At 42.8% G+C, this 11705-nt stretch overlaps 1 protein-coding gene across 2 annotated transcripts; it reads left to right on the forward strand.

Moving 5' to 3' along the window:
* Window positions 1-379: 379 nt before the first annotated feature.
* On the forward strand, window positions 380-11667 carry NIPAL1 (NIPA like domain containing 1). Of its 2 annotated transcripts, none has more exons than XM_040595141.1 (6): window positions 380-560; window positions 4743-5009; window positions 6101-6157; window positions 6614-6704; window positions 8466-8626; window positions 8770-11664. In XM_040595141.1, the coding sequence occupies exons 2-6, from the start codon at window positions 4835-4837 to the stop codon at window positions 9372-9374; spliced, it is 1089 nt and encodes a 362-aa protein (XP_040451075.1). In that variant the 5' UTR covers window positions 380-560; window positions 4743-4834; the 3' UTR covers window positions 9375-11664. The 2 variants fall into 2 exon arrangements, with proteins under 2 accessions (XP_040451075.1, XP_040451066.1); XM_040595132.1 differs by lacking the exon at window positions 380-560 and adding an exon at window positions 791-906 and having other exon boundaries at window positions 8770-11667.
* Window positions 11668-11705: the final 38 nt, after the last annotated feature.

Consider the following 11705-nt stretch of genomic DNA (forward strand, 5'->3'; position numbering starts at 1 on the left):
GACACAGTCACCGTATTTCTCCAGTCTGCACAACAGCTAAAACTTTTCAAAACCAAAGACGAGTAATGTAGGTGCCATGCTGCAAAGCACGGTTACAGCTCTGCTCGCCTCAGTCAGCACGTCCCTGCAGTGCTCTGTGGAGCTGTGTTAAATTTCAGCTCGGTTTGGCTCCAGTCTGGGAAGTTCTGGTGCATGCTAAAGGTCTTCAGCCTGCCCCAGAAAGTTTGCTGGGCAGCCCTAGCTTAGCATGTGATGGTTTATTGAGCCATACATTTTACAGGTGTGTTTCACTTAACCACGTTAAAAACAAGCGCTTAGCCTTCTACCTTGGAACTATGGATGGGGTAATAAAGGGAAGTGTTTCTTACAACACCCTGGAGCCTGTTCAACCACAGGGAGTCACCGCCAGACGCTGCCCTAGTTCTGCGGAGCTGGGACGCTCAGCTGGTGCAGGCCGCCCATCGCCCGCTGGCGTGGCCGCTCGCCATCGGAACGGCTCGGCTCTCCTCCCCGGTGCGAAGGGGGGAAATGCAGTCCATAGAGGCTTCCAGCAGGCACAAGTACGGCCGGGTCCCCGGGACCTTGCCCTTCGGTGCTCAGGTGGGCTCGTGGGAGTTCCCGGGTGAGGACCGGGACTTTACACCGAGTAACAGAAACTGGAACCCGCTGGGGGTCACTGCTGGAGCCCGGCCTGTCCGCTCCGCGCCCGCAGCCGCGGCGGGGGCGCCACCTCCGCCCGCCTCCCGGTACCAGGCCGGGGGCCGCGGGCGGCACAGCGGGCGCGCTGGGTGCGCCGGGCCGCGCCCGCCCGGGAGGAGCCGCCCCCGCCGCCGCCGGGCCGCTGCGGAGCCCGCGGAGCCATGGGGCACCCGCAGGCGCTGCCCGCCAGCCCGTCCTGCCGCACCGGTCGGTCTGTGCGGGCGCGGGGGGAGGGGGGGGGGCGGGCAGAGCGCGGGGGGTGCGCGGCGCTTGGGACGCGGCGCTGCGCGGGGCGTGCGCGGCCGGGCGCAGGTGAGGGCGCGGTACATGCGCGGAGGGGGGGCGGGGCGCGCTCCAGCCCCCTTGCTGCCCCTGCGCCCGCCGCACGGGAGCGGCTGTCGCGACTCCTGCTTGCGTCCGCCGCGCTGCGCAGCGCTGTCACGCCGCCGTGTCACGCAGCGATGTTGCGAGGAGCGCAGCGCTGTCACGCCGCGGTGTGCCGAGGAGCGCAGCGCTGTCACGCCGCGGGGTCACGCCGCGGTGTGCCGAGGAGCGCGGCTCCATCGCCGGGGAGGCTCCTGCGCCGCCTCTCCCGTGGCCGGCTCGTGTCTGAGCCCTCTTTTCAGCGCCCGTTGTGCATTTCTGTGGATGGCGGTGCGCCGGGGACAAACCCTTGCTGCTTCTCGGCACGTCTACGTTCGGACCTCGGTGAAAGCCGGCTTGGTGTTCCCCGGGTTCCTGCCAGGTGTGAGCTGGCTCAGGAGTGCCGTGAAAATGGCCACATTACCAGGCTAATCAAAGCAAATAGTTTTCCCGATGACTTGGGACCAGTATCTTCAGTGGCAGAGTAAAAGCCAAGCTGGCTGTCACTAAGGGACCAAAGGGGACATTAGCCCTAGGCTCCCGCAGGACTGCAGAATGACAGCAAGTTAAACTTGCTACAAGGAGCGTGTAGTACCAGGCTGGCGGATCTGCCCAACTTGGAGAACATTTAGGTGTTGGAGGGAACGTTTTCAGATGTAGCTGAACTGTAGAAACTTCAGAAGTTGCAACAGTGGCTGCCTGAACGCAGACGGGTTCCCTGTTGCCATCGGCCTTGAGTCAGAAACTGGGAGAGTTTATTTCTGCGAGGAGGGGTTCTGCTGACGGGTTCGTGTTGGTGTTTGGAAATGGGAGGAGAAACTAGCTTAGCTGTGGAAACTGGGTGCTGGGCGAGCCAGGCAGCCTCAGAGCTTCCTCAGTCCTTCCAGGTGATCTTCACACCCTTCACAGTGGGCAATAAAGTAACAGTAATTCCTGGATCACCTCCTCTTCCCAGCTCTCGGGTGGTTCTTTGAACAGTGGAATGATGTACCACTTTGCAGGCGAGTGGAACAAATGACATGCCTTTTAAAACGAGGGAAAGCTTCTCAGCACAATAAACAGAGATCACAACCATTCAGGATGACTCTTCTCAGCTGGCAGATGGAACAGGCAAAAGATCCAACATGTCTTTGTAAGTGTGAGCAAAGGTGGTACTTCAGAAAGGAGAGAAGCATCCTGTGGCAGTCACTGAGAGACTTACTACAGATGGTATGATTAAATTTTCATAATTTGATGTCATCAAGTCTGCTGGAGAATGGAAAACTTAAGAATCAGTAGAAAAAGTAGTGTCCTATGAAAGGGAATAAGCTTGCCATTCATCTCCAGCTAAATGGAAGGACACCATTCACAAAAAAAGGAGCGAAGAATGTTACTTTTTTCACTGAAGGAACCCAACATACTGATAGAAAGCTGCCTTTACCATTGCAGGTAGCTAAAAGACCGTATTTATCAGGAGTTTTTATCTTCATGCTTTCTTTTAGGTAAAGGCAAAAAGTATTGCTGATTTTCACATAAAGCCTGTAGTAGCTGAGTGGTGGTGGTACAACCACGACCAGTCTGGTTTAGCATCATTAAAAGGTAGAGACGGCTAAGGGATTACATCCACTGGCAAGCAAGCTCGCTGCTTTTTTTGCCTTGTCCTGGTATGTGTTAGCTAAGAGAAACATTTATGCTTAAATGACTTCTCTGTAATTTTTGTTTGTATTTTAATCTTTAATAATTATGTCAAAACTTTATGCAAAATTCTTCTACTTCTAAGACTGTGCTAATATATTAGGATTTTAAAATACTTTCAGAATGAGATGCAATTCAATTTCTTTTACATTATGAAATTGCAGCTTCTCATAATTATAAGATGGCACAATACTATCTATCCTACGTACTACACAAAAGTAATTTCATGTAGATATAAGTTCTTTAAGATTTTAATCTTCAGCTACAGGGTATGGGCATACTTATCTTGTGGGGCCATTTTTACGAAGTCTTGATTAGCAATACAAAACAACTCCTCTTGAAGAAACTCTCTTGGCAAACAAGGAAATGTGACTGCACAGCCTGAAAAACAAATAGTAACTTCCTGTAGTATGTTTGTTGTACGGTATTCCACAGGAAAGCTGGGAGCAGGTATGCATTCTAGTTCCTTACTTGTAAAGGGTGGTGTCTACCAGTGTTAGTATTGATATTGTCAGGTGCAAATGAAGATATGCTGTCAAATTTCATACTGGTTTTATACTTTTGATATTTTCAATATTCCTTCCTAAACAGTATTAGGTGAATTATCCAAGTCTGCTTGTAGTTAATTGTGCAGTGAAGTACTTTTGACCGAACATTAGTATTTGCAGAGCTGAAGTATGCACAGACACAGAAGCACATGCTTTTCTACCAAGTCTCCAAGTGTTTTTTTTCAGTTGAAAAAAAAGTGAGTGTATCACTGATGGTACCACTCAGCAGGATGACTCTTTTATGTGTTACTTTAATTTTTTAATTAAAGGGGAAACATGCAAAGCAAAATTGTTTGTGGCATCTAATGCTTTGTATGAATCACAGTGGACCGAGCTTTTGTACTTCTGCGTCAGCTGTTTTGTATTTCAACATGTCTTCACAATAAGACCTCTTATTTCCAAAAAGGTTGTCCTTAAAAGCTATTCCAGCCTAGACTGTCTGATCCATGCTGTTTGCATGATGCAGGCTACCATGAGAAACTGTGAAACGTCAGCCTAGACCACTGTAAGCCCTGTTGCATCATTGCTGCCTGTCCCCTCCTTCCCTGCGCAAAACAGCGACTCCGTTTGTTCTCAGAAATGCAATACCTTCCTTTAAAAAAGCATGTCTAGGCTGATGACAGTGAAGTTGCCCCCACAGGCTGCCATAGTAATGATGTTGCTAAGGGTGGGCTGGCTGAGAGTGTGAAGCTTCAGTCCCAGCTGAGGATCACACGCTCTGCAGCTGCGTGGCAGGCATGGCCAGGGGGACTGGCCCTTGCAGGCTGCGGTCTTCCTCCAGCTAGGGGGCTTTGAGGTGAGCTGGAAACTGCTGTGAGGTGTAATGAGGCCTCCACCCCAAAATTTTATGAATGGTCAAAGAAGATCTGGCTCACTCAGTAGTCACTGTACATGCTAATAAAACATATTAGTGCCCTCATGTAGCAAGAGTTTGCTCCCTTTATAGAGTTTCCGTCTCTTTTTTTTTTTATTTGTTGTTTCCAAATCTCAGGTACAAATGTAGAAGCACAAGCCTGGAATCACAGCAGGCTTGCTCTAGCAGGAAAGGCTGAAATCATGGGTTTGGCTATATGTTTGTATTTTGGGGATGTGGTCTGCACAACACAAAAGAACCCTTTCATCTTGAGGTTTCAGGTTAGCTTCCAAGTTTTTAAGTTGAATTTTACATTGAAGATAATATTTGATGCATTCCTTGGTATTGCCCCAATTGCTTGACTGAGCCAATGTAGTGCAAAATGTATATATATATAAAATAATGGACGCATCAGTGAATTACAGGAGTGGGTAATGACCTGGGGCAGCAGTGTGTATATTAGGTAGGGTTTGTGAGTTATTTGCATGGTCAGAAATGACAAGTGCTCTGGGAAGACGTGGAAAGGAGTGAGCAGAGTGAGGACGGGGCGCCTCCAGAGCTGTGCCTGGCTCATGAATCACTCATCCTCCTTTTTCTCCTCCCAGGTGCTGTGCTGTCTTTTGCTTGCCATGACTCCTGCCAAGTGTGGTGCCAGATCATCAACGTGTCTGAATCACGCTCTTCTCTCCTCTCCTCTATGGATGGGACTCTCAATGAAACGAACCAGAGCATTTCCATGCCATCTGGAAGCAAGTATCGCCTCTACATTGGCTTGGTTTTGGCAATAGGTTCCAGTATCTTTATTGGTTCTAGTTTCATATTGAAGAAGAAAGGACTTTTGAAACTAGCAGACAAAGGAGTCTGCCGAGCTGGTAAGCAGTGGTGCCTGCCTTGCTCCTGCTGGGGACACAAATGCCTCTTATAACTTTGCAAAATCAAGGTTCGAGTCACAGATCACATCTTTAAAGCCATCATAGTTGAAAACTGTTGTGCTTCAACAGGGATCAGAAGTCCTGTCTTGGCTAGGGATGGAGATACAGTATTATTTCTTTGCGTGTGATTACAGGGACTGGGATTTCAGAATTCCTAGGGCTATGGGTGCAGTGGTGAGTTTTAAGTCTAGTGAGCTGGTGATATTTCCTCCCTGACAACAGTTAGTTACCAAATAAAATGCTCCATCTTACCCTTCAAAATAGCTTTATCTCTCTTTTTTCCATCCTTTTCCCCCCTCGGAAAGTCTTAAGATGGCAACTAGGTTTAGGATTTGTTTTGTGTTTTTTTTGTAAAGGAAGTGCAATGAGCTGTAGAAAGGATACTTCATACAAAAGTTTCTACAGTCAGTACAACTATTCTTTCATCAAAGTCAACAGAAGAATAGCTAGAAAAAGACGCGTTGACTAATCTCACAATTCCCTTTGCATGGATTTAAATATACAGCATTAGCAGTTTTTCTTTTGTTTGTTGTGTTTATTGCAATATATGGTTCCAGAGAATTTGGGTATTTGAAAAAAATGTGTTACTGAATATTCAAAATGCTTATATTTTATGTCAAAAAATTAATATATGCAGTGGCGTTTTTCTATGCAGTGGCATTTTTCTTTCTAATTTCAAGCAGATTCAAACTGCAGCTGACTGTGTTTGAATATATGGGATATGACCTGGGAAGGCACTTTGCAGTATTTCTTAAGCTCACCAGCAAGCTTTATGGAGATTTTGCTTTTGCTTGGAACTTTCCCTCCATGTATATTTAGTCAAATATAATTTTTCAGAAGTTCAAGTCACTCACAGCAGAGCAATCAATAAAAATGTCTCTCAAAATCAAACAAAATATACTTCATGTCATGTCCAGGTAACATGCTCTTTCAGTACTTTGTAGGACTAGATGCAAATGGGAAGCTGTACTTTTGTTTATTGTAGTAAGGTGATCTCTCTTCTAAGAGGAGATTGTTTTTTCCACTTTCAGGACAAGGTGGATATTCTTATTTGAAGGAATGGCTTTGGTGGGCTGGATTGCTGTCAAGTAAGTTACCTCTTTCCTTTCAACCTATATGTAAAATGCCACATAAAGCAGATTGTTTTAAATAGATTTATTCCTTGATTTTTCACTCCCTTCACTTAAAGAAATGTCTTTGCAATCACCTTTATGACAGATGCCATTCTGATATCCCATCTGTCAAATACTGTGCTGTTTAGAGCTCTTTGCAGAGTAACAACCTTTTCTTTAATATCAAGTCAAAAGCAATGGCATTGAATCTATCCAGCTTCTAGGAGTACTTAGGGGGAAAGTATTTAACTTTCTTCAGCCTTTATTATGTCTAAAGGAGGTTATGCAGGTAATTTTGAAGGAAAATTTGCATATATACTGTAGAAAAAAGATTTTTGTTTAGATTTGCTGCCATACAAAATATTTCTAATAGTATGCCTTTTATTCCACCACCCCCTATTCAACCTGTTCCAAATGTTCTTTATTCTGCAGTGGGATTGGGGGAAGCTGCAAACTTTGCTGCCTATGCCTTTGCACCTGCAACCTTAGTTACCCCCTTGGGTGCCCTAAGTGTTCTCATAAGGTTAGTACAAAACGGAAGCAAACCTTGACAAATGAAGCATTCACTGCCTGAGGGAAAAATCTGTCTTTGGCTGAAAGCAGATAATTTTAATAAGTAAACTGAAAAGCAATATATGGACAAGAAATGCTTTTTGTTCCTTGGTGGAAAGATTCCTTGCTTATTTAGAACTGAGTTTTCTGGGTAGAGGAAATGAGACCACTATATGCTTTCCCAACAGCCTTCCACCTATATTATAAAGTATGTATTAGCATATACCAGATACACTGCTGATGCACAGCAGTAGAAGGCTATAATTTATCTCTTCCTAGAGAACTGAAGCTTTTTTAAAAAGTCTGATCCTGTTCTTCAGTTGTGACAAAACTTCACAAGAGAGTGTTCTCCCACTAAAATGTTTTAAAAAACATTCCTGTTTTGTAGGAGCATAGTTTCATGTTAAGGCACACATAATAAGCATTTGGGGTTTGCTTAGTCTTTTCCAAGTCCTTCTGGAAAGAAGGCAAAGAAAATTTTAGCTTTTTTAATACGCACAGTTAAAATTTGTGGTTCTTCTGAAATATGAATGCCCTTTACTCGCTCATTATTTCCTGTGTGTGAAGAAACAAATGATTTCCAAGTACTTAAGCACAGACATTAATATGGCTATCACAGAAGCAGAAAAGACTTGGATTATGCTTACAACAAGCTTTCTGGGAAGTAATTTTTTTACAAAATGGAATTGCTGTATTTTAAACGTAAAACTCTTTGATTTTTAACTATATGAAACACTATGTTTAAAACCATCCTGGGCCGTGTATTTTTTTTAAAAAGATGCTTGCAGTAATCTAACTGCTAAAAATGCTGCTGTTCTATTATAGCAAAACCAGTGTAATTCGGTCACGGACAGCTGTGCTAGGATCAGCCTGTAGGTAAATGCAGACTGACTGGATGCCCTGCTGCTGTTTTGCAAAACAGCCTGAGTTTGAACACCCTCTCCTTTGATATGGATAAGCAATCCCTCCGATTTTCATAAAACAGAGATCATGAGAGCTTCATGTCAGTAAGCTCGTTACCCTTGTGCAAACAAATAGCTGTAATTTGATCAGTGGGTTGAAAAACTATTTGTGAGCATGTCCACGCACCATTAAGCCTGTGTCTGTGCCTAAGCTGTGCTCTAGTTCGCTAATCATGTGCCCTGTGAGTTCATCTCATTTGGGCAGTGTTAGGATTTTTAGGCTAAATCTGGAACCCCTTGGAGAGCCTGAGATCAGTCCTGTTCGAACGCAGAGATGTGCCTTCTCTGTGGTTTTGGGAGAGTCCTGGCAAACCAGGCAGAAACCGTGCCTGGGTGGGAGAGCCCAGCGGGGGATGAGGAAGTTTCCAGAAGTTGTGTGTGTGTTGGTTCTAATAGCAAATGAAGTGCTTTAAACCATTTCTAGAAGAGAATAACAGCTGGTCAGTCTGGTCAATCTACAGGTGTGTGAGAGTGCATGCCCCTGACCCAGGGCATCAGTAACGAGAAGTTCCTTGAGCAGTTCAGACCCTGAACAACCTGAAGGAGAAAGATCATGGTTGTTAACCCCCCTAAAACCTAACCTGACCTGACCTTCTTGGTCCTGATCAACCTTCTTGCAAAACTCCTTTGAAATTGTATTGTTTCAGGCTGGTTTCCCATATATCCAAATTCAAAAGAGGTTTTGAATTACTGTCATGTTACACAGACAGATTTTGAATGTCTCGTGTAGCTGGTGGAGCTGAACCTCTTATTTGTATTTTGCTGAACAGTGCTATATTGTCATCCTATTTTTTAAATGAGAAGCTGAATATTCACGGAAAGCTGGGCTGTGTGCTGAGCATTTTGGGGTCAACGGTCATGGTTATTCATGCCCCCAAGGAGGAGGAAGTCACCTCACTAGATGAGATGGAAAGAAAGCTGCAAGATCCAGGTCTGTATGCAAATGTCATGAACGTGTGCTACCGTTCATAGCGAAGTGTTCAGGACACTGAATAACTTACAGCATGTACTTGGACGTAGTCCAGTGGTTTATCTCATGTGCATTACTCTTCTTCCCTTTCCTCTTTCTTACAGTGTTTGTTACGTTTGCTGTTCTCCTAACAGTTGTTGCCCTCATGCTGATTTTTATCGTGGCTCCAAGGAGAGGTCAGACAAATATACTGATCTATATTTTAATTTGCTCACTCATTGGTGCCTTCTCTGTCTCATCTGTGAAAGGCCTGGGCATTGCCATTAAAGAAATGCTGGAGCAGAAGCCAGTTTATCGACATCCACTGGTTTTTGTTTTGGTGGGCATCTTAGCGCTCTCAGTCAGTACTCAGATCAACTATCTCAACAAAGCATTGGATGTGTTCAATACATCTCTAGTGACACCTATTTATTACGTGTGTTTCACCACAACGGTTGTGACATGCTCTATCATCCTGTTCAAGGAGTGGAGTAGCATGGACCTGGGTGATATCACTGGAACCCTGAGTGGATTCTGCAGTATCATCATTGGCATTTTTCTGCTGCACGCTTTCAAAAATACTAACATCACCTGGAGTCAGTTGATGTCCACTGTTGCCAAAGGACCATCATTACCACACCATGAATACGAAACCTGTCACACCTTACTGGAAAGCATGGAAGACCCAGCTTTGGCACATGAGGAGGACAACGTTTTATTCAGTCAGTGAAACTCAGGCGGTGTTCATCATTGAAGTATCATGAATTGCAGACTCAGTGCACCTGTGTCTGCCAGAATGCTCTTCTTTTCTGCAGTTCTCTGGAAAACTGTAAGGCCCATTAAGTGTGGGCCACTCCTCTGTGTGCCAGTTGTTGGTAGTAATGAATGAAAATGTTCAATAATTAATATGACAGAAACCTGATAGTGATTGTATGTTAGGCAGTGAAAAACTTTGTCCTTTTCTTAAGCAGCATTTCCTATTGGAGAATTTTAGCAGAAAAGAATGGCCTTTGTGAGCAATGTTTACAAAGTGCAATTTTCCCATCATGATGAAAGATAATCCTTGCTGAAGTGATAAGTACTCTGCTGTTATCTTACTGAGGCCTTAATATTTCCGGCTAGCTTTCTATTTTTATAATTTACTGCCAAGCAAACTTGTAGATGCTCTACACGAAGGGTATTCATTGGAGATACAATATGAAGAAAACAGTGTTTAACCCTTTTAGCTTTTCATATAAAATCTTATGCAAGATTTTTTCACTTTTGATCGCCTACCAATGAACCTTGAATAGACATCACAAAAAAAAATTATTAAATATGGTTCTTGGTAACCAGTCTCCTTCGGAATCCATTTTTTGACAGCAAAGCCTTAGCTCTTCTACCCAAGGAATCAGGAACAGATTGCAAATCCATAAATGTACATGTACCTTTTTATTTCAAAGCTATGACCAATTAAATTTTAAGAAAAAGCACATTCATTAAAGGCCTGCAAACAGTTGCTATTGGCTTAAAAAATTACATAAGATGAAAGAATAAAGTATTCAAAGGCAGAAGAAAACCAGAATGTGCAATTAAGAATTTCCACTCTGTTTTATACTACTTTGAGGTTTAAGAAGGGACTTCACTTTTTTCCATACTTCTTCCTAATATTTCCATCTATTCATCAAAATTAAGCTTTTCAAAATTTTTTATCATTTTCGGGAAAGGTATCATTGTTTCTTAATAGCAGAACAGTCCTGTTATCTTATATTCCGTTATTAAGGCAAAATCCATTTTCCAATCCATCTGCTATTTCTAAAAATACTAGGTAAAGGAATGGCGGTAAACAAGGGGTAAGAAACATCAAAACATCTTTTGTTTTAGTTTGGCCTTTTCATCTTTTCTAAAAATGAGTATTCACCACTATTAGATGTTTTAGCTATTAACCCACTGTGGGCCTTGAAGATTAGTATCTGTAGCACAGTATGCTCCTCAGTTGTGGTCACTGATCTTTATCTCAAAAGCAGTTTGCACAGTCCATGGTTTACTCATTACAATCCCCTTTTTTACAAACCTCATTTTTACAATGAAGAGCATATCTGAAAAATGTGATACTGGAAAGCGTGTCCAGTTCTTCTGCTCACAGTACTATGTAAAATACTGCAGGTAGAGAAGGCCAGATGTCATTAGGCGATGGGTATTCAGGTTATCAACTGTGATTACCTAATTTGAGAAATACATCCAACAGTACAGGAGGTGGCAGAAGTGTTACCGAGTACATTCACCAAAAATGTACTTTTCTTGAAAATATGACAATGTATACAGCTTTGGAATATTTTTTAGCTTCCCAGGTGATAAAACGTGCCACAATTCTTTGCTGTTAAAATGCATGTGTTAAAAAAGCTTCAGAGAAGAACATTTATAAACAGTTTCATTATTTCCTAGTTAATGTAGGTAATACTTTGGCTTTATCAGCCACATTCAAGGTACAAAATCTTTATAGATAAAAACAGGTAAAACAAATAATAAAAAGACCAAAGATGGAGTTTTCTTTACAGTTTGCCTTTTAACAAAAAATTGCATTGCTTTTCACTGTGAATTACTCATACAATTTAAAGAATAACTGGAGAAAGTATTGATTGACCCTAAAAAGAGAAAAAGAAATCATTTTGTATAGCTCGTGGCCCTTCTGTTTGCTTATACAATCATCACTGTGGGGTGACCACGTGGGTTATTTGTACAAAAAAGCAACCAGTCCAATTCTTGAATGGATGTGTGTTGGTGTTTTTTTAAGATACTTTCTTTGAGAAGGGTATTTTTTTATATCAACTCCTGGCAGTCAGTTAACATATACCAGGAAAAATTCTGTATTTCCTACTGGACTCATGTATCTGCTTTTATACATAAATAACATCTTCTAGGAAAATAATGTTATTTTCCTACAATGTCAGAAAACCAAGTTAATGCTTATTTTCATGGTGTACAAGAAGTCTATCATTTTAAGAAGTAAATTATTGATTGTTTTGTATAAAAAAACTTGTGCTATAAGAGACATTATTTTTTAAAATGTTTATATTTAGTT

The sequence above is a fragment of the Falco naumanni genome, chromosome 1 (assembly GCF_017639655.2).
Source record: "Falco naumanni isolate bFalNau1 chromosome 1, bFalNau1.pat, whole genome shotgun sequence".
NCBI classification, from domain to species: domain Eukaryota; kingdom Metazoa; phylum Chordata; class Aves; order Falconiformes; family Falconidae; genus Falco; species Falco naumanni.